Source organism: Salvelinus namaycush, chromosome 14, assembly GCF_016432855.1.
Source record: "Salvelinus namaycush isolate Seneca chromosome 14, SaNama_1.0, whole genome shotgun sequence".
Classification (NCBI taxonomy): Eukaryota; Metazoa; Chordata; class Actinopteri; order Salmoniformes; family Salmonidae; genus Salvelinus; species Salvelinus namaycush.
Genome location: NC_052320.1, coordinates 726,415 through 753,914, shown reverse-complemented (window position 1 = coordinate 753,914; position 27,500 = coordinate 726,415). Strand labels below are relative to the sequence as shown.

The 27,500-nt window shown below is 43.1% G+C and overlaps 1 protein-coding gene across 3 annotated transcripts in view; it reads left to right on the top strand.

The window, feature by feature from the left end:
* rgs19 (regulator of G protein signaling 19) overlaps nt 1–27,500 on the top strand; it is a 107,748-nt gene that overhangs the window by 65,796 nt on the left and 14,452 nt on the right. For all 3 annotated transcript variants that reach the window (XM_039007774.1, XM_039007773.1, XM_039007775.1), the window contains one exon: nt 10,788–11,022. In XM_039007774.1, coding sequence (XP_038863702.1) covers nt 10,788–11,022 — 235 coding nt within the window. The remainder of the gene's footprint in view (nt 1–10,787; nt 11,023–27,500) is intronic.

The window sequence follows — 27,500 nt, the reverse complement described above, 5'->3', positions numbered from 1 at the left end:
ATAATTCAATGTAAATCAAATCAATGTAAATATGTCCGGGTAGTCGTTTGATTAATTGTTCAACAGTCTTATGGCTTGGGGGTAGAAGCTATTTAGGAGCCTCTTGGACATAGACAATGGGTGCTCCGGTACTGCTTGCCGTGCGGTAGCCGAAAGGACCGTCTATGACTAGGGTGGCTGGAGTCTTTGGCAATTTTTAAGGCCTTCCTCTGACACCGCCTGGTATAGAGGTCCTGGATGGCAGGAAGCTTGGCCCCAGTGATGTACTGGGCCGTACGCATTACCCTCTGTAGTGCCTTGCCGTCGGAGGCAGAGCAGTTGCCGTACCAGGCAGTGATGCAACCAGGCAAGATGCTCTCGATGGTGCAGCTGTAAAACCTTTTGAGGATCTGAGATCTGAGATCTCAGGATCTTTTCAGTCTCCTGATGGGGAAAAGGTGTTGTCGTGCCCTCTTCACGACTGTCTTGGTGTGTTTGGACCATGTTCGTTTGTTAGTGATGTGGACGCAAGGAACTTGAAGCTCTCAACCTGCTCGACTACAGCCCCATCGATGAGAATGGGGGCGTGCTCGGTCCTCCTTTTCCTTTAGTCCACAATCATCTCCTTTGTCTTGATCACGTTGAGCGAGAGGTTGTTGTCCTGGCACCACAAGGCCAGGTCTCTGACCTCCTCCCTATAGGCTGTCTCATCGTTGTCGGTGATCAGGCCTACCACTGTTGTGTCATCAGCAAACTTAATGATGGTGTTGGAGTCATGCCTGGCCGTGCAGTCATGAGTGAACAGGGAGTACAGGAGGGGACTGAGCACGCACCCCTGAGTGGCCCCCGTGTTGAGGATTCATCGTGGCAGACGTGTTGTTACTTACCCTTACCACCTGGGGGCCGTCAGGAAGTCCAGGATCCAGTTGCAGAGGGAGGTGTTTAGTCCCAGGTCCTTAGCTTATTGATAATCTTTGTGGGCACTATGGTGTTGAACGCTGAGCTGTAGTCAATGAACAGCTTTCTCACATGGGTGTTCCTTTTGTCCAGGTGTGGTATTTGGTATTTTATTAGGATCCCCATTAGCTGTTGCAAAAGCAGCGGTTACTCTTCCTGGGGTCCACACAAAACATGAGACATAATACAGAACATCATTAGACAAGAACAGCTCAAGGACAGAACTACATATATATTTTTTAAAGGCACACGTAGCCTACATATCAATACATACACACAAACTATGGTCCAATAGGGGAGAGGCGTTGTGCCGTGAGGTGTTGCTTTATCTGTTTTTTGAAACCAGGTTTGCTGTTTATTTGAGCAATATGAGATGGAAGGAAGTTCCATGCAATAAGGGCTCTATATAATACTGTACGCTTTCTTGAATTTGTTCTGGATTTGGGGACTGTGAAAAGACCCCTGGTGGCATGTCTGGTGGGATAAGTGTGTGTGTCAGAGCTGTGTGTAAGTTGACTATGCAAACAATTTGGGATTTTCAACACATTGTTTCTTATTAAAAAAAAGTGATGCAGTCAGTCTCTCCTCATCTCTTAGCCAAGAGAGACTGGCTGCATAGTATTTATATCAGCCCTCTGATTACAATGAAGAGAAAAACGTGGCACTTTGTTCTGGCCTGCTGCAGCTTAACTAGGTCTTTCCTTGCAGCCCTCAACCACACTACTGGACAATCATCAAGATTAGACAAAACTAGAGCCTGCAGAACTTGCTTTGTGGAGTGTGGTGTCAAAAAAGCAGAGCATCTCTTTATTATGGACAGACCTCTCCCTGTCTTTACACCCATTGAATCTATATGTCTTGACCATGACAGTTTACAATCTAAGGTAACACCAAGTAATTTAGTCTCCTCAACTTGTTCAACAGCCACACTATTCATTACCAGATTCAGCTGAGGTCTAGCCCTTAAGGAATGATTTGTACCAAATACAATGCTCTTAGTTTTAGAGATGTTCAGGACCAGTTTATTACTGGCCACCCATTCCAAAACAGACTGCAACTCTTTGTTAAGGGTTTTAGTGACTTCATTAGCTGTGGTTGCTGATGCGTATATGGTTGAATCATCAGCCTACATGGACACACATGCTTTGTTTAATGCCAGTGGCAGGTCATTGGTAAAAATAGAAAAGAGTAGATGGCCTAGAGAGCTGCCCTGCGGTACACCACACTTTACATGTTTGACATTAGAGAAGCTTCCATTAAAGAAAACCCTCTGAGTTCTATTAGATAGATAGCTCTGAATCCACGATATGGCAGAGGTTGAGAAGCCATAACATATACGTTTTTTCAACAACAAGTTATGGTTAATAATATCAAAGGCTGCACTGAGATCTAACAGTACCGCTCCCACAATCTTCTTATTATCGATTTCTTTCAGCCAATCATCAGTCATTTGTGTCAGTGCAGTACATGTTGAGTGCCCTTCTCTATAAGCATGATGAAAGTATGTTGTTAATTTGTTTACAGAGAAATAGCATTGTATTTGCTCAAACACAATTTTTTCCAACCATTTGCTAAGAGCTGGAACTAAGCTGATAGGTTGGATGTTAGAACCAGTAAAGGCCACTTTACAACTCTTGGGTAGCATAATTACTTTGGCTTCCCTCCAGGGCTGAGGACAAATACTTTCCTCTGGGCTCAGATTAAAGAAATGACAGATAGGAGTGGCTATAGAGTCAGCTACCATCCTCAGTAGCTTTACATCTAAGTTGTGATTGCCAGGAGGTCTGTCATTATTGATCGATAACAATAATTGTTCCACCTCTCCCACACTAACTTTACAAAATTCTAACTTGCAATGCTTTTCTTTCATTATTTGTTTTTTTTATGCATTAATACAATTGCTCACTGTTTGTTGTTGGCATTTCTTGCCCACTTTGCCAATGAAATAATCATTAAAATAATTGGCAACATCAGATGGTTTTGTGATGAATAAGCAATCTGAATCGATAAAAGATGGAGTTGAATATCTTTCTGCCCATAATTTCATTTAAAGTACTCCAAAGTTTTCTTTTCCATCATTTTTTATATCATTGATCTTGGCTTCATAATACAGTTTCTTCTTCTTTTTTGTTGAGTTTTGTCACATAATTTCTCAATTTGCAGGAAGTCAGCCAGTCAGATGTACAGCCAGACTTATTAGCCACTCCTTTTGCCCCATCTCTTTCAACCATACAGTTTTTTCTAACCCTAACCCTAACCCTCATCAATCCATGGAGCCTTAACAGTTCTAACAGTCCGTTTCTTAACCTTTCTCGCCCAGGGGTTCCGCTAGCGGAACACCCACAACATTCCGCTGAAAAAGCAGCGCGCAAAATTCAAAAATATTTTTTAGAAATATGTAACTTTCACACATTAACAAGTCCAATACAGCAAATGAAAGATAAACATCTTGTTAATCTACCCATCGTGTCTGATTTTTAAAATGTTTTACAGCGAAAACACAACATATATTTATGTTAGATCACCACCAAATCCAAAAAACACACAGCCATTTTTCCAGAAATAGAGATAAAATGAATCACTAACCTTTGATAATCTTCATCAGATGACACTCATAGGACATCATGTTACACAATACATGTATGTGTTGTTCGATAATGTGCATATTTATATCCACAAATCTCGGTTTACATTGGCGCCATGTTCAGAAATGCCTCCAAAATATCCGGAGTAATTACAGAGAGCCACGTCAAATAACAGAAATACTCATCATAAACTTTGATGAAAGATACTTGTTTTACATATAATTAAAGATACACTTGTTCTTAATGCAACCGCTGTGTCAGATTTTTTTAAAACCTTAGTAAAAAGCACACCATGCAATAATCTGAGACGGCGCTCAGATTTAACAAAATTTCTCCGCCATGTTGGAGTCAACAGAAATACGAAATTACATCATAAATATTCCCTTACCTTTGATTATCTTCATCAGAATGCAATGCCAGGAATCCTAGTTCCACAATAAATCGTTGTTTTGTTCGATAATGTCCATTACTTATGTCGAATTAGCAACTTTTGCTAGCATGTGTAGTACACGTGTCCAAACGCTCGCGCAGATGCAGGCAAACGTCGGACGAAAACTTCAAAAAGTTATATTACAAGTCGAATAAACTGGTCAAACTTAGTAGAGAATCAATCTTCAGGATGTTGTTATCATATATATCCAATAACGTTCCAACCGGAGCATTTCTTCATGTCTGTATAAGTAATGGCACACATTGCCATTTCATGAGTAGCGCGCGTGACCAGGAACTAGCATTCTGCCAGACCACTGACTCAAATAGCTGGCATCCGGCCCCACATCACACTAGAGGCTTCATTCCACGTTCTACTGACTGTTGACATCTAGTGGAAGGCGTAGGAAGTGCAAACAGATCCATATATTACAGGGAATTGAATAGGCGATGACTTTCACATCGACCCTTCTCAGAATTCTCACTTCCTGTTTGGAAGTTTGCCAGCCATATGAGTTCTGTTATACTCACAGACATAATTCAAACAGTTTTAGAAACGTCAGAGTGTTTTCTATCCAATAGTAATAATAATATGCATATATTAGCATCTGGGACAGAGTAGGAGGCAGTTCACTCTGGGCACGCTATTCATCCAAAGTGAAAATGCTGCCCCCTATCCCTAAAAAGTTAACGAGAGAATCACTGACATGATGTCAGCTGGTCCTTTTGAGGCAGGGCTGAAATGCAGTGGAAATGTTTTTGGGGGGATTCAGTTATTTTGAATGGCAAAGAGGGACTTTGCAATTAGTTGCAATTCATCTGATCACTCTTCATAACATTCTGGAGTATATGCAAATTGTCATCATACAAACTGAGGCAGCAGACTTTGTGAAAATTAATATTTGTGTCATTCTCAAAACCTTTGGCCACGACTGTACACAGAGCCATGACTACGTGGAACTCTATTCCACATCAGGTAACTGACACAAGCAGTACAATTAGATTTAAAAAACAGTTAAAAAAACACCTTAGGGAACAAGTGGGGAGGGTGTGTGAAGCAACACAAACATTGACACACACACACACACACAATAACATACGCACTATACATACACATGGATTTAGTACTGTGGATATGTGGTAGTGGTGGAATAGGGGCCTGAGGGCACACAGTGTGTTGTGAAATCTGCGAATGTATTATAATGTTTTTAAAATTAAATAACTGCCTTCATTTTTGCTGGACCCCAGGAAGAGTAGCTGCTGCTTTGGCATCGGCTAATGGGGATCCATAATAAATACAAATACAAATATGATCCTTGACTGGTCTCTCTAAGCACTTCATGATGACAGAAGTGAGTGCTACGGGGCGATAGTAATTTAGTTAAGTTACGTTCACCTTGCCATAATTAAATGCGGTGTTTCGCAGTTTTTGCACGAATGCCATTATACCTCAGTGCCCGCAGCTTGTTGATAAAACAACTATGGGAATATTTTGATTACAGAGCGGGTCCAGCTCACCGAAACAACTATGCAAAAGGTTTTTACAAAGCAGTGCAGTGCTTTTTCAAGGGAGGTTTAGTTCCAAAAACAACAACTATTTTACACATGACATTATTCTACCAACGACTAAATCCAAATAGTTGCTAAGTGACCATGACGTGAAGATACTGTACAGAGCATTCCTGTGAGCATTATAATATGATTACATTACAAAAGTAATGTGAAAAAATGCACTCATAATTTAGCTATGACAACAATATATTTAGATTACTTCGCGTTTGTCTGGTCTTGCTAACCACTGTTTTTGGTGGAGCATTGCATCCTGGGAGTTAAAATGCACTTTTAGAATGGTAGTATGCAGTGTAAAATCCACTGTATTTATATTTATATGTAGACTATTTCAATATAAAAGCTTCAGAAATTAGCTTCAAAGGCAGGCAGCCCAATTCAGGCAGTCGAATTCTGAATATTTTTTTTGACAATCAGATCAGCTTTGGAAAAGATATGAAGTGAAAAGACCAATTAGTGGAAAACGTATCAGAAATGTGCTGCTTGTGGTAAACACAGCCATAGTGTTTTTTTTAATGTCGTTTTGGAACTAAACTATTCATATAGGCCCTGATTTCCGACCTGAGTTAAGCGCGCGTAAATGGAACGTAAATTCACTTTTTACATCCGTCTCTCTCTGTGCCTATTCTGACCTTGAATTTAAGCACGAGAATGGCACGCTATTCACCCGCTTTTCGTTTGGGGTGGAGATCAAAGAAATGAAGGTGTGTCTACAGTTACACCATATTCCGACCTTTACTTAATTCCCTCATAATTCCCACCACTTTTACTAGCGAAGAAACCGTGAATATGGTCGAGCAAACCTGCCGGTTCCAAGTGGAAAAAACATACACTTTCCTTTATCCGATATAATCTCCATGCACTGGATTTATAAATTAATTAAAGCGAGGCAAATGAGTAATCACTTTGTAGAAGGGGATTGTAAATACACGTAGCAATTAAATTAGAGGATTTTTCCTTATGATCCCTGGAAACCAGTCATATGGAAACAGACTGAAAATCATATCAACATGACATGTATTGCGGCCCCCTTTTCCACAGTGAAATAGGACACGAATAGCTGTGCCGTTATTCAGAATTCTGATTGTGTGCCCTCATAATTTGCATAGAGGACATTTGGAGGGCTGTAAAGGGCTGAACCTGCCCAGTTGATGTATGCACTTTAGAATGTTTGGAAAGCCCGGACTCTTCCGTAAAGCCCGGCTCTGTGGAGGGTACGGCTTAAACTGGTCCTATGGACAGATACTTCAAATCTCCGCTGTGGAGCTTTGGCAAATGAATGGGGGGGGGGGGGGGGGGGGGGATCAGAGTGGCTAGATGTGCCAAGCTTATAGAGAGACATACCCCAAGAGACTTGCAGCTGCAATTGCTGCAAAAGGTGACTCTCCAACATATTGACTTTGGGGGGGTTGAATAGTTATAAATGCTCAAGTTTTCAATTTTTTTTGTCTTATTTCTTGTTTGTTTCGCAATACAAAATATGTTAAGTGGTAGGCATGATGTGTAAATCAAATTATACAACCCCCCCCCCAAAATCCATTTTAATTCCAGGTTGTAAGGCAACAAAATAGGATAAATGCCAAGGGGGGTGAATATTTTCGCAAGCCATTGTACATAATATTTGTGTATCTCCCTCATCATTATTCACGATTCATTCAGGATTATCCGTAACCATGGTAGCATCCACATTCATGTAGAAGTGTTTAGAAACATATTCTATTCTTATTTACAATAAAAGTGACTCCAAAATGACACAAGACATTATTTACCTTTTTTAAAATTATTATTTAAGTGTAAAAAATTGATACTTTATTTAGTTATTTTATGAACCCTTATGTTACCAGGTAAATTGACTGAGAACACATTCTAATTTACAGCAACGACCTGGGGAATAGTTACAGGGGCGAGGAGGGGAGGGTGAATGAGCCAATTAGAAGCTTTTTATTATTTTTGTTTTGGCACAAAAAATAATCTGAACACGGACCAAAACCAACATCAAATGCATCCAACAAAAGTTGTAGTCACAAGCTTGATGTAGTCATTGCATTCTATGAATATTGGACCAAAATACTTTTTACTACTTTCATACACATATAAATTCATTTGTTCCAAATTGTAATTTCTAAATGGTTCACCTGATATGCATGAATAATAAATTAAAGCTGACGGTCTGCGCTTTAACCTCATAGTCATTGTTTGATTTCAAATCCAAAACTTTTGAAGTATAGAGCCAAAATAAGAGAAACCAGCTCACTAATTACGGAGGGCACTGCATGTTTTAATATTTACTGGTTAACCTTTCATTGCTACTGTTAGGAATTTTGTTAATAAATAGTTAAAACAAATTCTAGCTTTAGATAAAACTATAACAAATTGAACTCTGCATGCCTGGTGAAAAGAGATTTGTGTTGTGGGTCATAAAATAAGCAGAAAGGGTCGTTAAACTATGGTTGAACTGACCCAACTTAGCCCTGAGGTGTTTAGATAAACTTTTTAGGTCTTCCATTATCTTGAGTTGTCTGCTAAAGTGGTAATAAATTATAGTGAGCCTTCAGGATAAATGATTATATATGTGTCATGTGAGTGCCCTGTGAAGGTGGAATGAACTTTTGAACCTGTTTTCTATTTGTCAGGACAATGAGACTTAATTCTGTAACCTATGACGTCATATCTTGTATATAAACCTGTGTTTATGATCAAATGGCAGTGTGCTCCGAGAATAAACACTATTATCTAATTTTGATGAGACTGTATCCTGTCTATTTTATGTTAATAAGTATCTTACAAATTCTTATAAATAGACAGATTGAATTTAATTAATGAATACATTAGAGGAATTATTTAATTCCACTAACAATTGGTCCTTCGAGCCGGATCTAGTGGAGAACGATTCCGGATCTTTTAATTATGAGGAACCGAGATTGGACGAGACTGTATTTGACGTTTAGAGAATTTAGACGGTTACATGTTTCAATGTATAGACTGTTTCTTTAATTAAGATTGTAACAAAAATCCTAATAGAAGTGTTATAATTCTGATATAAGTTAGAACAATCATTGATGTTGATGGAGTGTAAATACATGTATTGATGTGGTTTTATTCTTGTATAACATTTAAGTTTCTATATGATATTTAATATGTAGCTATGAATTGTTTTGTTATTTAGGGTGGATTGTTAGGAATTTTGTTAATAAATAGTTAAAACAAATTCTAGCTTTAGATAAAACTATAACAAATTGAACTCTGCATGCCTGGTGAAAAGAGATTTGTGTTGTGGGTCATAAAATAAGCAGAAAGGGTCGTTAAACTATGGTTGAACTGACCCAACTTAGCCCTGAGGTGTTTAGATAAACTTTTTAGGTCTTCCATTATCTTGAGTTGTCTGCTAAAGTGGTAATAAATTATAGTGAGCCTTCAGGATAAATGATTATATATGTGTCATGTGAGTGCCCTGTGAAGTTGGAATGAACTTTTGAACCTGTTTTCTATTTGTCAGGACAATGAGACTTAATTCTGTAACCTATGACGTCATATCTTGTATATAAACCTGTGTTTATGATCAAATGGCAGTGTGCTCCGAGAATAAACACTATTATCTAATTTTGATGAGACTGTATCCTGTCTATTTTATGTTAATAAGTATCTTACAAATTCTTATAAATAGACAGATTGAATTTAATTAATGAGTACATTAGAGGAATTATTTAATTCCACTAACACTACCCATCCCGGATCCGGGTTTTCTGTCATTAAAAACCCTGACTAGCATAGCCTAGCCTAGCGCCAGAGGGTAATCATAAAATATAATTTCATGAAATCACAAGTGGAGTATTGCAAAACACAGCTTAGCCTTTCCTTAATCCATCTGTCGTCTCAGATTTTGAAATGATGCTTTACAGCGAAAGCAATACATGCATGTGTAAATGTATCGATCGCTCGACAAAACAATAAGAACAGCTAGCGTCAGGTAACTCGGTAACAACATCCAGCAAAGCAATCAAATGGATCGTTTACCTTAGTTGATTTTCGGTTGGTTTCACTCACGAGACTCCCAGTTAGACAGCAAATGTTCCTTTTGTTCCATAAAGATATGTTTCACATCCAAATAACTCTGTTTGTTTGTTGCGTCATGACCAGGAATTCACAGGAAAAAGCGTTCGCGACAACGGCGAAAAAAATTCCAAATGATATCCATAATGTCCACATAAACATGCCAACCGTTGTTTCTGATCCAACTTCATTGTGTTTTTCACAAATCTATTCGATAATAAATCAACCGGCACAGTTGACTTCTCACTAGAGCGAGAGAAACAATGGCTACCTTTTCAGATTTACGCATGATTCACCCGGAGAGCCCCCACCTGTCCACTTGCTCAATTTGCTCTTACAAGCTCATCCTTCAAAATAAAGGCCTGAAACTACGTCTAAAAGCTGTTGACACCTTAGGGAAGACATAGAAAAAGAGGTCTTATTGATGAGACTTCACATATGCAATAGGAAGGCTTTCGAACACAGAGCTCTCAAAATTAGTGCCACTTCCTGCTTGAAATTTTCTCAGGTTTTCACCTGCAATAAAAGTTCTGTTTAACTCACAGACAAAATTCTTACAGTTTTGGAAACTTCAGAGTGTTTTCTATCCTAATCTGACTATTATATGCATATTCTAGTTTCGGGGGATGAGAAATAGGCAGTTTAAAATGGGTACGCATATTTTGCCATATGTTTCAATTGCGCCCCCTATCAAGAAGAAGTTTAAGCCACAACTGAGGGAGCCAAATAACACTCAATCACTGACACTAGCGCCTCTATTGCGGTAAAAAAAAAAAAAAAAAAAAATATATAATAAAATGTAAAAATAGATTTAAAAAAAACTTCTACGCTTTTTTGTTTTGCGCCTTTCAAGGCAATTTCATGGTACGGCGTTGTATATTCTCACGGGCTTTACTGGGGTGATTTAGACCCTATATGGTTAATTAGGGGTGAAATAGACAGTCATGCACTGAGCATTGAGGCTGAGAACAATTGGTATTTATCAATGGTTATCTCCTACCAGTGTGTGTATGACACTCATAAGATTGTTTGATAAATCACACTTTTTCTAATCTTAAATAATATTTTAGAATAGTTTATATGCAATATTGATAAATGCAATATCCCTCTCTCTCTCTCTCTCTCTCTCTCTCTCCCTCCCAATCCCTCACTCTGTCTCTCCCTCACTCTCTCCCTCCCTATCCCTCACTCACCTTCTCCCTCCCCTCCTCCCCCCAGCACCAAACCAACATTAGATGAGATAAGGATCTGGGCCCAGTCGTTTGATAAGCTGATGAAGAATCCTGCAGGTCGGAACGTGTTCAGGGAGTTCCTAAGGACTGAGTACAGTGAGGAGAACATGTTGTTCTGGCTGGCCTGTGAAGACCTCAAACAGGAGATGAACAAGAACACAGTGGAGGAGAAGGCACGCATGATCTACGAGGACTACATCTCTATCCTGTCCCCCAAAGAGGTATGAGTACTGCACTTTATCTTCTCTGTCCTCCACATTCTCCCCAAAGAGGTATGAGTACTGCATTTTATCTTCTCTGTCCTCTACATGCTCCCCAAAGAGGTATGAGTACTGCACTTTATCTTCTCTGTCCTCCACATTCTCCCCCAAAGAGGTATGAGTACTGCACTTTATCTTCTCTGTCCTCCACATTCCTCCCCCAAAGAGGTATGAGTACTGCACTTTATCTTCTCTGTCCTCCACATTCCTCCCCCAAAGAGGTATGAGTACTGCACTTTATCTTCTCTGTCCTCCACATTCTCCCCAAAGAGGTATGAGTACTGCACTTTATCTTCTCTGTCCTCCACATTCTCCCCAAAGAGGTATGAGTACTGCACTTTATCTTCTCTGTCCTCCACATTCCTCCCCAAAGAGGTATGAGTACTGCACTTTATCTTCTCTGTCCTCCACATTCCTCCCCAAAGAGGTATGAGTACTTCCTGTTTCTCTCTTATCTCATTCTCCATATCTATGTCTTCTCCCTCAAAGAGGTACGAGTACAAACAAGTACTTTTTCTTCTCTCCTCTTTCTCCTCTCTACATCTCCATCTTCTCCAAATAAGTATTTTTTTCTCTATTTTCCTCTGACTCAATACTCTCTCCATATCTGTCATCCTCTTCTACATGTCTGTCATCCTCTTCTCCATATCTGTCATCCACTTCTCCATGTCCGTCATCATCTTCTCCATATCTGTCGTCCTCTTCTCCATATCTGTTGTCCTCTTCTCCATATCTGTCATCTTCTTCACCATATCTGTCGTCCTCTTCTCCATATCTGTCATCTTCTTCTCCGTATCTGTCATCCTCTTCTCCATATCTGTCGTCTCCTTCTCCATATCTGTCATCCTCTTCTCCTCTTCCTCATATATGTCATCCTCTTCTCCGTATCTGTCATCCTCTTCTCCATATCTGTCATCCTCTTCTCCTCTACCTCATATCTGTCATCCTCTTCTCCGTATCTGTCATCCGCTTCTCCGTATCTGTCATCCTCTTCTCCGTATCTGTCGTCCTCTTCTCCGTATATGTCATCCTCCTCTTCTCCATATCTGTCATCCTCTTCACCATATCTGTCGTCCTCTTCTCCATATCTGTCATCTTCTTCTCCGTATCTGTCATCCTCTTCTCCATATCTGTCGTCTCCTTCTCCATATCTGTCATCCTCTTCTCCTCTTCCTCATATATGTCATCATCTTCTCCATATCTGTCGTCCTCTTCTCCATATCTGTTGTCCTCTTCTCCATATCTGTCATCTTCTTCACCATATCTGTCGTCCTCTTCTCCATATCTGTCATCTTCTTCTCCGTATCTGTCATCCTCTTCTCCATATCTGTCGTCTCCTTCTCCATATCTGTCATCCTCTTCTCCTCTTCCTCATATATGTCATCCTCTTCTCCGTATCTGTCATCCTCTTCTCCATATCTGTCATCCTCTTCTCCATAACTGTCATCCTCTTCTCCATATCTGTCGTCCTGTTCTCCATATCTGTCATCCTGTTCTCCATATCTGTCATCCTCTTCTCCATATCTGTCATCCTCTTCTCCATATATGTCGTCCTGTTCTCCATATCTGTCATCCTCTTCTCCATATCTGTCATTTTCTTCCAGGATAGACAGATGTACAAGTACTCAAATTGGAAAGACTACTCCATGTCCCTCCAAACTCAGAACATTCCTTAGTTTGCGGAAAATTGTTCCCATAATACAGAAACTGTGCAGTTGTACCGATGATTATTAAAGTGATGCCAGAGAAGCAGATTTTTGGAGGATATATTCGAACGGGTGTTGTTAGCAAACCGTGCAAATATATCCTCCAAACACTGGCTTCGACAGTATTTATATTATTATTTATTTATTTATGTTTTTTGAGAACATTTGCCGAAACCAAGAGTTCTGAGTGTTACCAACATATTCAACATATTTTCATTAAAACTAAATATTATTTGGATTAATTTGTTGATATTTTAACATCCTTCTACAAGATATAGTCCCGAAACAAAGCTAGGGTTGCTACCAAAGCCGGCTGGTCGTTCGTTCTATTGGTTCTGTTGCCAGAGACGCGACCCAGTCGTTCAGTCTTTTTGTTCTGTATCTATGGACGCGACCCAGTCGTTCAGTCTTTTGGTTCTGTATCTATGGACGTGACCCAGTCGTTCAGTCTTTTTGTTCTGTATCTACGGATATGACCCAGTCGTTCAGTCATTTTGTTCTGTATCTATGGACGCGACCCAGTCGTTCAGTCTTTCTGTTCTGTATCTACGGACGCGACCCAGTCGTTCAGTCATTTTGTTCTGTATCTATGGACGCGACCCAGTCGTTCAGTCTTTTGGTTCTGTATCTATGGACGCGACCCAGTCGTTCAGTCTTTTTGTTCTGTATCTATTGTGGCAAACCTCTTCAAGGTTATGAGCGTTTGTCACAAATTAAGTGGGAAACTGCCACCAAATTACCCCAGAATGAGAGTTCTTTCGAACAGGACAGTACCTGTGTGTTTGTTTCTCCGTCATGGTCCACCCAGGTCGTTGGCAAGGTCAAGGATAGCAGGGTTCGGTACACGAATCGGGTTCTCGGTATGTCCAGGTCCAAACGCCAACAGGTAAGTCCAAAACAGTCCAGCTCATACACGGTAAATCCGGCCAATATCTATTGTCTCTTTCTCTACGGTTCATAGATCCTTCCACCCCTCTCTCCCTCTTCCTGGTTTTTCTTGACCCTTTATCTGTGTGTCGGCTCCACCTTCTGAGGGTTCCCCTTGCTTCTGGGACTTGTAGTTTTGGCAGTCGGCCATTTTGTGATCTGTAGTTCTGATCGGGGTGGCCATTTTAGTGATCGGGCAGAGCCCGTTTATTAGTTCTGCTCTCACATATCTGCAATTTATCACTCGACCCCCTTCTTTGCCACACATCTCCCCCCCTAGATCCGACCCCCTAGGTCGGGCTACCGCAGCAAAATATGCGTGCATGCGGGATAACCCATCCACATTTCCCATTTCCTTCCCTGCTTTGTGTTTCAAGTCAAAGTGAAATGGTTGGAGACTCAAAAACCACCGCATCACCCGAGCGTTCTTCTCTTTAGCCCTATGCATCCAGGTGAGTGGGGCATGGTCACTGATGAGGGTGAAGTGGCGCCCCAGCAGGTAGTATTTCAGGCTTTCTAGAGCCCACTTTACTGCCAGCGCCTCTTTCTCAACGACCGCGTAGTTGGTTTCCCGTGGTTCCAGCTTCCTGCTTAAAAACAGGATGGGGTGTTCCACCCCTTCTACCTCTTGGGATAGCACTGCTCCCAAGCCGACCTCTGAGGCATCCGTCTGAACCACAAACTCTTTCTCAAAGTCTGGTACCACTAGCACTGGATTACAGCAGAGAGCCTCCTGTAATGTCCTAAATGCTTTGGTGGCCCTTTCATCCCATTTGACCATGTTTGGCCCTCTGGCTCTAGTCATGTCGGTGAGTGGGGCGGCCACTGTGGCATAACTTGGGATGAACTTCCGGTAGTAACCAGTCAGCCCTAGGAACGCTCGAACTTGCTTCTTATTTACTGGTTTCGGCCATTCTCTAATTGCCTCCACCTTCTTACGTTGGGGTTTGATTAACCCTCTTCCCACGGTGTATCCCAGATACTCTGTTTCCCCTAACCCCACATAACACTTGGCAGGGTTCGCCGTGAGCCCTGCCTTTCTAAGGGCGTCTAACACCGCCTGTACCCGGGGTAAGTGGGATTCCCAATCAGGGCTGTAGATTCCCACGTCATCTAAATAAGCTGCGGCGTATGCCTGGTGCGGTTTTAGGACCTTGTTCATGAGCCGTTGAAAGGTGGCTGGGGCCCCGTGTAAGCCGAATGGCATGACGGTGTATTGAAACAAACCGTCAGGGGTTGCAAAGGCTGTCTTTTCTTTGGCCCTGGGGGTCAGAGGAATTTGCCAGTACCCTTTTGTCAGGTCCAGGGTCGTAATGTACCGAGCTTACCAACTTTCTCCAGTAGTTCGTCTACTCGGGGCATGGGGTAGGCATCAAACTTGGAGATTTCATTTACCTTCCGAAAGTCGTTACAGAACCGCAAAGACCCATCGGGCTTGGAGACCATCACAATTGGGCTAGACCACTCACTATGTGACTCCTCGATCACTCCAGCTGTCAACATTTTCTCTGTCTCTGCTCTAATTGCGGCCTGTCGAGCCTCGGGTACCCGATATGGCCTCATGCTCACTTTTCTCCCTGGTAGGGAAACGATATCGTGAGCCGTAACCTCAGTTCGGCCGGGTACCTCTGAAAACACATCTCTGTTTTTCTGGATCAGGGTCTTTACTTCCTGTACTTGTGCTGGGGACAGAGTAGGTGAAATATTTACTTCGGCTGCCCCCTGAGTGTGTGTAGGGTATGTGACCATTAGTGTTTCTCTCTCTCTCCATGCTTTTAACAGGTTTATGTGATAGATCTGTTCCTGTGGCCGTCGACCTGGCTGTCGGATCCGATAATTCACTTCTCCTATTCTCTCCAGTACTTCATATGGTCCTTTCCATGTGGCTAGTAGTTTGCACTCTACCGTGGGGATCAGCACTAACACCTTATCTCCCGGTTGAAATTCCCTCAGGGTAGCCTGCCGGTTATAAGTGTGCCGCTGGTGCTCTTGTGCTTGTCTCATGTGCTCTCGGACGATGGGCATGACTGTGGCTATCCTGTCTTGCATTGCCGTGGCGTGCTCTATGACACTAGTATACGGGGTGGATTGGTGCTCCCAGGTTTCCCGGGCGATGTCTAAGATTCCCCGGGGGTGCCTCCCATATACCAGCTCAAAGGGAGAAAACCCCAGCGAGGCTTGAGGAACCTCTCTAATGGCAAACATCAGATACGGCAACATGCAATCCCAGTTTTTCCCATCCTTATCGATTACCTTCCTGAGCATTGACTTCAGGGTCCTGTTGAATCTCTCAACCAGCCCGTCCGTCTGAGGATGGTAAACCGATGTCCTCAACTGTTTCACCTGCCACAATTTACAAAGGTCCGCCATAAGGCGGGACATAAAGGGGGTCCCCTGGTCAGTAAGGATCTCCTTTGGAACCCCTACCCGTATGAACAAGAGCACTAATTCCTTGGCAATATTTTTGGAAGTCATCGTCCGAAGGGGAATGGCTTCTGGGTAGCGAGTGGCATAATCTAGAATGACCAGAATGTATTGGTGTCCTCTGGCGGACTTGGGTAGTGGGCCCACTATATCCATCGCTATCCTCTCAAATGGCGTTTCAATTATGGGGAGTGGCACTAACGGGCTTCTAACAGCTGGTCGGGGAGCTGTTAACTTCTAGTTCCTCCCAAACCCGGATCCGGGAGCACCCCCACCAGTAAAAAAGCTGACTAGCATAGCCTAGCATAGCGTCACAAGTAAATACTAGCATCTAAATATCATTAAATCACAAGTCCAAGACACCAGATGAAAGATACACTTCTTGTGAATCTAGCCACCATTTCTGATTTTTAAAATGTTTTACAGGGAAGACACAATATGTAAATCTATTAGCTAACCACGTTAGCAAAAGACACAAGTTTTCTTACTCCACCATTTTTTCACTCCATCAGTAGCTATCACCAATTCGACCAAATAAAGATATAAATAGCCACTAACCAAGAAAAAACTTCATCAGATGACAGTCTGATAACATATTTATTGTATAGCATATGTTTTGTTAGAAAAATGTGCATATTTCAGGTATAAATCATAGTTTACCATTGCAGCCACCATCACAACTCGACTAGAATAACTACAGAGAGCAACGTGTATTACCTAATTACTCATCATAAAACATTTCTTAAAAATACACAGCGTACAGCAATTGAAAGACACAGATCTTGTGAATCCAGACAATATTTCAGATTTTCTAAGTGTTTTACAGCGAAAACACAATATATCGTTATATTAGCATACCACATGTGCTAACATCACCCCAGCATTGATTCAAGGCAAAAAGAGCGATAACGTTATCACCACCAAAATATATTAATTTTTTCACTAACCTTCTCAGAATTCTTCAGATGACAGTCCTGTAACATCATATTACACAAGGCATATAGAGTTTGTTCGAAAATGTGCATATTTAGCGGCACAAATCGTGCTTATACAATGAGAAAAGTTGCCAAGCTGCCCAGAAAAATGTCGGGCGCCATCTTGGAGAGTCACCTAGTCTAATCAATAAATAATCATAAACTTGACTAAAAAATACAGGGTGGACAGCAATTGAAAGACAAATTAGTTCTTAATGCAATCGCTGAATTACATTTTTTAAATTAACGTTGCTGCGCAATACAGGGTCCGATAACGCAAGGCTACATTGCAAGTAATGGCGTTTTATGCATTTGACTATTTTCAACAGAACAACGATTTATCAGCATAAATAGTTCTTACTATTAGCTGATCTTCCATCAGAATCTTGGGCAAGGTGTCCTTTCTCCAGAACCATCGTCTTTTGGTCGAAAGATGTCCTCTTGTCCTGTCGAAATGGCCACTAACGTTCGGCATGTACCGGAAAAGTGTCCAACTCTTGAAAGTGTGTCACAAAGAAATGCCAGAAAATCGCAATAAACTGATATAAATTGCTATAAGTCGGTTTAAATTAACTACCTTATGATGTCTTTAACACCTATAACGAATAAAAACATGACCGGGGATATAGAACTGGCTAAACCAAAGCTTGGAAGGAGGCCAGTCCGACGTCCACTCTGCGTCGAGCGCACGGCTGAAAAGAAAGGCACTTCCGCTCCAGGGTCTAATATAAGGTCCCAGATTGCGCAATCGACTCCATTCAAATTGTCACCACTTACTGACATCTAGAGGAAGGCGTATGCAGTGTTTGTAGCCCCACAGCGTTCACAGGGACTTATAAACTGACCTGGGAACAGAGGCCGAGATTTCTGAAATCTCACTCCCTGGCAGGAAAAGTGCTGCAGAATGAGTTCTGTTTCACTCAGAGACATAATTCAAACGGTTTTAGAAACTAGAGAGTGTTTTCTATCCAATAGTAATAATAATATGCATATTGTACGAGCAAGAATTGAGTACGAGGCAGTTTAATTTGGGGACCAATTTTTCCAAGATCGAAATAGCACCCCCCATAGGCTCAAGAGGTTAACTGGCACTCCGGGCACTCTCCACAATGCCGAGCCACTTCAGCCTGAATTCCTGGCCAGTAAAACCTCCTTACAATCCGGTCTCGGGTTTTATCGATACCAAGGTGTCCACCCAGAATGTGCCCATGAGCTAGATCCAGTACTGTCCTCCGGTACCGGGTGGGGACCAACAACTGTTCAACCACATCAACCCCTATTTTTGAGACTCTGTACACCAAACCCTTTTTCATAATGAAGTGGGGAAAACTATTAGGCCTCATCCCATCATTTATGGGAGTACCATCGACGACCTGCACGTCTGCTCTGGCAGCAGGGTTGGATCCTGGTTTTGGGCCATCCCGAAATTAGTCAAGGACCCTGCCAGGTCTGCTGGTTCTAGATCGTCATCCTCTGGATTCAGATCGACCCCAGCCCCACTAGTACCGGGCTGTTCGTTGTCAACAAGGTTTGCCACTTCATCCTCATCCTCCCCTACTAGCACCTGTGAGGTTGGCCCCTGGGAGACCTCTTTTCTTGGCTTTGGTTGAAGGCCCCATGCTTCTTCCTGCTTGGTCAGGGTTGTTGGCTTCTCAAATATGCCATTATTTTGGCCTAACTTCGCAAAGTTAGGAAAGTGTCTACCCAATATTACATCATATGGCATCTTTGGGACCACGCCGACCTCACAATTCAGCAGATCGTCCTCTGTTTGTATGCTCACTAAGGCTGTGGGGTACAGACGGGTATCCCCATGAATGCATGTAACACTGATATCCTGACTTGTATCCAGTTTATGAGTTGGCACTAGGTTTGCAACGACCAGGGTTAGCATACTGCCGGAATCCAGCAGTGCTTCAACCTCTTTCCCTTCAACCGTCACCCTGCACATATGTTTGTTTCTTGATCTTTCAAGTACAGTGGTTACAACAGGACATGCATACCACATATCATCTTCTTTTTCACCGAGGTTACATTGCATTGGCTCTTCTTTAATAGGGCAGTAGGCTGCAATATGTCCTGGTCGATTACAATTGTAACAGATAATAGGCGTTCGGGCGGGAGACCCCCTCGACCCCCGGTCCCGGTTTCCGTTTTCTCCCTTAGTGTCTCGGCCCGATTCTGATTCTTTCCTCATGCCCCCACGCTGCTCTCTTCCCCCTCCACCTTTTGGGACAGTCTTACCCTGTCCGCTGGTTCGCCCAGGCCTGGGGAATGGGAATCTTTCCTCCTGTGCCTGCTCAGCTGTTCCTGCCGTACAATACCGTTCAACTAGGCCCACGAGATGGTCGGCGGAAAGTACCTTGTTCTGGCCAACCCATCGTCGCACTTCTTGGGGTAGACCTCGCTGAAACTGGTTGAGTACGATGGTCTCGACAATCTCGGCGGAGGAACGGGTCTCCGGTCGCAACCATTTCCGTGCCAGGTGAATCAAGTCGAACATCTGTGTTCGGGGCGGTTGTCCAGATCGGTAGGACCACTGGTGAAAGCGGTGTGCCCTCACGGTATCGGTCACTCCCAGTCTTGCCAGAATCTCTCCCTTTAGTTTATCGTAATCCTGTGCATCTGTCAACTCCAGGTCGAAATACGCTTTTTGAGCGTCCCCTGCCAGGTATGGTGCCAGAAGCCCTGCCCATTCTTCTTTCGGCCACTTCTCCCTCTCTGCAGTCCTTTCGAAGGTGGTAAGATATGCTTCCACATCATCCTGTGCTGTCATTTTTTGAAGAAAATGATTGGCCCGCCTCTGGGTATTTGCAGCTGGTAATTGAGCCCCAATTTGGTCCGCTAGCCCCTTTAGGCCTTCTCTTAACTCCCGGGTGTTTCTCTCTTGCTCTTCTCTGAGCAGCTGGTTGGTGCGGTGCTGGACCTGTAACGTGTCCTGGTACATTCGCATTGCATCCTGATGAGCTATTTGTTGAGCTCTAGTTGCCTCTTGTTGGGTGGCCGCCGCTTGTAACAGGGCTTGTATGGCTCCCTCCATACTCATTTTCCTGAGAAACTGTCCTAACCAAACAAAGCCCCAAAAAAAAAAAAAAAACCTGACTCCCCTTTGGAGTGCTAACTGAACTTTTTTTTTTATTTTTTTTTATTTATTTTTTACCTAACCAGCGGAATGGTTAGTCCATATGCCCACATTCTCCACCACGTGTGGCAAACCTCTTCAAGGTTATGAGCGTTTGTCACAAATTAAGTGGGAAACTGTCACCAAATTACCCCAGAATGAGAGTTCTTTCGAACAGGACAGTACCTGTGTGTTTGTTTCTCCGTCATGGTCCACCCAGGTCATTGGCAAGGTCAAGGATAGCAGGGTTCGGTACACGAATCGTGTTCTCGGTATGTCCAGGTCCAAACGCCAACAGGTAAGTCCAAAACAGTCCAGCTCATACACGGTAAATCCGGCCAATATCTATTGTCTCTTTCTCTACGGTTCATAGATCCTTCCACCCCTCTCTCCCTCTTCCTGGTTTTTCTTGACCCTTTATCTGTGTGTCGGCTCCACCTTCTGAGGGTTCCCCTTGCTTCTGGGACTTGTAGTTTTGGCAGTCGGCCATTTTGTGATCTGTAGTTCTGATCGGGGTGGCCATTTTAGTGATCGGGCAGAGCCCGTTTATTAGTTCTGCTCTCACATATCTGCCATTTATCACTCGACCCCCTTCTTTGCCACACTATGGACGCGACCCAGTCGTTCAGTCATTTTGTTCTGTATCTATGGACGTGACCCAGTCGTTCAGTCTTTTTGTTCTGTATCTACGGATATGACCCAGTCGTTCAGTCATTTTGTTCTGTATCTATGGACGCGACCCAGTCGTTCAGTCTTTCTGTTCTGTATCTACGGACGCGACCCAGTCGTTCAGTCATTTTGTTCTGTATCTATGGACGTGACCCAGTCGTTCAGTCTTTCTGTTCTGTATCTATGGACGCGACCCAGTCGTTCAGTCATTTTGTTCTGTATCTATGGACGTGGCCCAGTCTTTCATTCTTTCTGTTCTGTATCTATGGACGTGGCCCAGTCGTTCAGTCTTTCTGTTCTGTATCTATGGATGCGACCCAGTCGTTCAGTCATTTTGTTCTGTATCTATGGACGCGACCCAGTCGTTCAGTCATTTTGTTCTGTATCTATGGATGCGACCCAGTCGTTCAGTCATTTTGTTCTGTATCTATGGACGTGGCCCAGTCGTTCAGTCTTTCTGTTCTGTATCTATGGACGCGACCCAGTCGTTCAGTCTTTTTGTTCTGTATCTATGGACGCGACCCAGTCGTTCAGTCATTTTGTTCTGTATCTATGGACGTGACCCAGTCATTCAGTCATTTGGTTCTGTATCTATGGACGCGACCCAGTCGTTCAGTCATTTTGTTCTGTATCTATGGACGTGACCCAGTCGTTCAGTCACTTTGTTCTGTATCTATGGACGCGACCCAGTCGTTCAGTCATTTGGTTCTGTATCTATGGACGCGACCCAGTCATTCAGTCATTTTGTTCTGTATCTATGGACGCGACCCAGTCGTTCAGTCTTTTGGTTCTGTATCTATGGACGCGACCCAGTCATTCAGTTTTTTTGTTCTGTATCTATGGACGCGACCCAGTCGTTCAGTCATTTTGTTCTGTATCTATGGACGCGACCCAGTCATTTGGTTCTGTATCTATGGACGCGACCCAGTCGTTCAGTCTTTCTGTTCTGTATCTATGGACGCGACCCAGTCGTTCAGTCTTTCTGTTCTGTATCTATGGACGCGACCCAGTCGTTCAGTCTTTTGGTTCTGTATCTATGGACGCGACCCAGTCGTTCAGTCTTTCTGTTCTGTATCTATGGACGCGACCCAGTCGTTCAGTCTTTTGGTTCTGTATCTATGGACGTGACCCAGTCGTTGTTCTGTATCTATGGACGCGACCCAGTCATTTTGTTCTGTATCTATGGACGCGACCCAGTCATTCAGTCATTTGGTTCTGTATCTATGGACGCGACCCAGTCATTCAGTCATTTTGTTCTGTATCTATGGACGCGACCCAGTCGTTCAGTCTTTTGGTTCTGTATCTATGGACGCGACCCAGTCATTCAGTTTTTTTGTTCTGTATCTATGGACGCGACCCAGTCGTTCAGTCTTTTTGTTCTGTATCTATGGACGCGACCCAGTCATTTGGTTCTGTATCTATGGACGCGACCCAGTCGTTCAGTCTTTCTGTTCTGTATCTATGGACGCGACCCAGTCGTTCAGTCTTTCTGTTCTGTATCTATGGACGCGACCCAGTCGTTCAGTCTTTTGGTTCTGTATCTATGGACGCGACCCAGTCGTTCAGTCTTTCTGTTCTGTATCTATGGACGCGACCCAGTCGTTCAGTCTTTTGGTTCTGTATCTATGGACGTGACCCAGTCGTTGTTCTGTATCTATGGACGCGACCCAGTCATTTTGTTCTGTATCTATGGACGCGACCCAGTCATTCAGTCATTTTGTTCTGTAACTATGGACGCGACCCAGTCTTTCTGTTCTGTATCTATGGACGCGACCCAGTCATTCAGTCATTTTGTTCTGTATCTATGGACGCGACCCAGTCGTTCAGTCTTTTGGTTCTGTATCTATGGACGCGACCCAGTTTTTTTGTTCTGTATCTATGGACGCGACCCAGTCATTCAGTCATTTTGTTCTGTATCTATGGACGCGACCCAGTCATTCAGTCATTTTGTTCTGTATCTATGGACGCGACCCAGTTTTTTTGTTCTGTATCTATGGACGCGACCCAGTCTTTCTGTTCTGTATCTATGGACGCGACCCAGTCATTCAGTCATTTTGTTCTGTATCTATGGACGCGACCCAGTCGTTCAGTCTTTCTGTTCTGTATCTATGGACGCGACCCAGTCATTCAGTCTTTTTGTTCTGTATCTATGGACGCGACCCAGTCGTTCAGTATCTATGGACGCGACCCAGTCGTTCAGTCTTTTTGTTCTGTATCTATGGATATGACCCAATCGTTCAGTCTTTCTGTTCTGTATCTATGGATATGACCCAATCGTTCAGTCTTTCTGTTCTGTATCTATGGATGCGACCCAATCGTTCGTTCTAAATGTTCCGTTTCCATGATGACTGGTAACGTTCTTATCCCTTGCTTGCTAGCTAGCCAATATCGGCTAACACAGTGACGTCAAACAGCCCAGCCAGAATAACAGCAAAGTAGCTGCATTTGTGTTTTTGTTTAACCTCTAACGAGCCTCAACCCCGGATCCGGGATCACCCCCCACCCCCCCCCCCCACACTGATTAGCATCGCTAGCATAGCGTCACAATTAAATAGTAGCATCTAAATATCATTAAATCACAAGTCCAAGACACCAGATGAAAGATACAGATCTTGTGAATAAACCCATCATTTCTGTTTTTTAAAATGTTTTACAGGGAAGACACAATATGTAAATCTATTAGCTAACCACGTTAGCAAAATACACCATTTTTCTTTGTCCACCATTTTCTCTCTCCACCACTAGCTATCACCAATTCGGCCAAATAAAGATATTGATAGCCACTAACCAAGAAAAAACCTCATCAGATGACAGTCTGATAACATATTTATTGTATAGGATAGGTTTTGTTAGAAAAATGTGCATATTTCAGGTAGAAATCATAGTTTACAATTGCACCCACCATCACAACTCGACTAGAATTACTACAGAGAGCAACGTGTTTTACCAATTTACTCATCATAAAACATTTCATAAAAATATACAGCTCACAGCAATGGAAAGACACAGATCTTGTGAATTCAGACAATATTTCAGATGTTCTAAGTGTTTTACAGCGAAAACACAATAAATCGTTATATTAGCATACCACATATGCAAACGTTACCCCAGCATGAATTCAAGCCAAAGAGAGCGATATCGTTATCATCGCCAAAATATATAAATTTTTTCACTAACCTTCTCAGAATTCTTCCGATGACACTCCTGTAACATCATATTACAACATACATATAGAGTTTGTTCGAAAATGTGCATATTTAGCCATAAAAAAACGTGGTTATACAATGAAAATAGTAGCTAAACAAGCCTGAAAATGTCGGTCGCCATCATTCAGAGTGATCTAGTTTAATCAATAGCTAATCATATACTTGACTAAAAAATACAGGGTTGACAGGAATCGAAAGACAAATTAGTTCTTAATGCAATCGCTGATTTACATTTTTTAAATTATCCTTACTTTTCAATACAGGTTGCGCCAAGCGAAGCTATACAAAACAAAATGGCGGCATAAGCGTTTAACATTTTTCGACAGAAACACGATTTATCATCATAAATTGTTCTTACTGTGAGCTGTTCTTCCATCAGAATCTTGGGCAAAGAATCCTTTCTTGGGTCTAATCGTCTTTTGGTCGAAAGCTGTCCTCTTGCCATGTGGAAATGCCCACTAACGTTCGGCATGAACTGGAAACGTGCCCAGCGGTTCAAAGTGTCTCAGAAATAAATGCCTCAAAATCGCACTAAACGGATATAAATTGCTATAAAACGGTTTAAATTAACTACCTTATGATGTTTTTAACACCTCTAACGAGTAAAAACATGACCAGAGAAATATTACTGGCTAAACAAAAGCTTGGAAGGAGGCGAGTCCGACGTCCTTCTTGCGCCAGGCGCAGGCAGCAAAGGGAAGCTACTTCCGGTATTTGCTGTTTTATACAGCCCCTGATTGCGCAATCGACACCATTCAAAGCGTCATCACGTACTGACATCCAGGGGAAGACGTAAGAAGTGTCTGTTTCTCCATAGCATTTACACGGACCTTTAAACTGACTCCAGATCAGGGGCCAAGATGTCTGAAATCTGACTCCCTATCATGAAAAGTGCTGTAGATTGAGTTCTGTTTCACTCAGAGACAAAATTCCAACGGCTATAGAAACTAGAGAGTGTTTTCTATCCAATAATAATAATAATATGCATATTGTACGAGCAAGAATTGAGTAGGAAGCCGTTTAATCTGTAGAGCAAATTATGCTAATGCGAAACAGCACCCCCTATAGTGGCAAGAAGTTAATTAAGCTGTTTTAGTGGTTTAATGTTCTAGTGGTTTGTTGAGGATACATCCATAACAATGATGTGACATTTTGCCTGGTATAGATCATTTGCTCACTTGCCGGGCCACTTCTCAGAAGAGATAGCCAACTACACAGCTAACACAATCACTTCAAACTGAAGCTGAAATAGCCAACTACACAGCTAACACAATCACTTCAAACTGAAGCTGAAATAGCCAACTACACAGCTAACACAATCACTTCAAACTGAAGCTGGAATTACAGCAAACTAGCTGGAATCAGTGTTTTTCTTTGTATATATATATTCATAAAAATAGAATGCCGATTCATGATTTCGACTGGCTGAGTAAAAAAATCCAGCCTGTCTGCCTCCTTCATTACAATGGGACAGCTGGAGACCTCAAAAATCCAGCCTGTCTGCCTCCTTCATTACAATGGGACAGCTGGAGACCTCAAAAAGCCAGCCTGTCTGCCTCCTTCATTACAATGGGACAGCTGGAGAACTCAAAAAGCCAGCCTGTCTGCCTCCTTCATTACAATGGGACAGCTGGAGACCTCAAAAATCCAGCCTGTCTGCCTCCTTCATTACAATGGGACAGCTGGAGACCTCAAAAAGCCAGCCTGTCTGCCTCCTTCATTACAATGGGACAGCTGGAGAACTCAAAAAGCCAGCCTGTCTGCCTCCTTCATTACAATGGGACAGCCGGAGACCTCAAAAAGCCAGCCTGTCTGCCTCCTTCATTACAATGGGACAGCCGGAGACCTCAAAAAGCCAGCCTGTCTGCCTCCTTCATTACAGTGGGACAGCTGGAGACCTCAAAAAGCCAGCCTGTCTGCCTCCTTCATTACAATGGGACAGCTGGAGACCTCAAAAAGCCAGCCTGTCTGCCTCCTTCATTACAATGGGACAGCTGGAGACCTCAAAAAGCCAGCCTGTCTGCCTCCTTCATTACAATGGGACAGCTGGAGACCTCAAAAAGCCAGCCTGTCTGCCTCCTTCATTACAATGGGACAGCCGGAGACCTCAAAAAGCCAGCCTGTCTGCCTCCTTCATTACAATGGGACAGCTGGAGACCTCAAAAAGCCAGCCTGTCTGCCTCCTTCATTACAATGGGACAGCTGGAGACCTCAAAAAGCCAGGCTGTCTGCATCCTTCATTACAATGGGACAGCTGGAGACCTCAAAAAGCCAGCCTGTCTGCCTCCTTCATTACAATGGGACAGCCGGAGACCTCAAAAAGCCAGCCTGTCTGCCTCCTTCATTACAATGGGACAGCCGGAGACCTCAAAAAGCCAGCCTGTCTGCCTCCTTCATTACAATGGGACAGCCGGAGACCTCAAAAAGCCAGCCTGTCTGCCTCCTTCATTACAATGGGACAGCTGGAGACCTCAAAAAGCCAGCCTGTCTGCCTCCTTCATTGCAATGGGACAGCTGGAGACCTCAAAAAGCCAGCCTGTCTGCCTCCTTCATTACAATGGGACAGCTGGAGACCTCAAAAAGCCAGCCTGTCTGCCTCCTTCATTACAATGGGACAGCTGGAGACCTCAAAAAGCCAGCCTGTCTGCCTCCTTCATTACAATGGGACAGCTGGAGACCTCAAAAAGCCAGCCTGTCTGCCTCCTTCATTACAATGGGACAGCTGGAGACCTCAAAAAGCCAGCCTGTCTGCCTCCTTCATTACAATGGGACAGCTGGAGACCTCAAAAAGCCAGCCTGTCTGCCTCCTTCATTACAATGGGACAGCTGGAGACCTCAAAAAGCCAGCCTGTCTGCCTCCTTCATTACAATGGGACAGCTGGAGACCTCAAAAAGCCAGCCTGTCTGCCTCCTTCATTACAACGGGACAGCCGGAGACCTCAAAAAGCCAGCCTGTCTGCCTCCTTCATTACAATGGGACAGCTGGAGACCTCAAAAAGCCAGCCTGTCTGCCTCCTTCATTACAATGGGACAGCTGGAGACCTCAAAAAGCCAGCCTGTCTGCCTCCTTCATTACATTGGGACAGCCGGAGACCTCATTTCCATATTGAAACGGTGTTGCAAATGTCGGAGAGAGACAAATCCCCACTGTTGAAAACCAATTGCTAGTTTCGAAAAGAAAATGGGAGATAATGTCTTGATGTTTTTTCCCGGTGTAGATCCTAGTACATAAAGTACCTGGCTGAGCTGATGAGACAGTGGATTGGGCTGATGAGACAGTGGATTGAGCTGATGAGACAGTGGATTGGGCAGATGAGACAGTGGATTGAGCTGATGAGACAGTGGATTGGGCTGATGAGACAGTGGATTGAGCTGATGAGACAGTGGATTGGGCAGATGAGACAGTGGATTG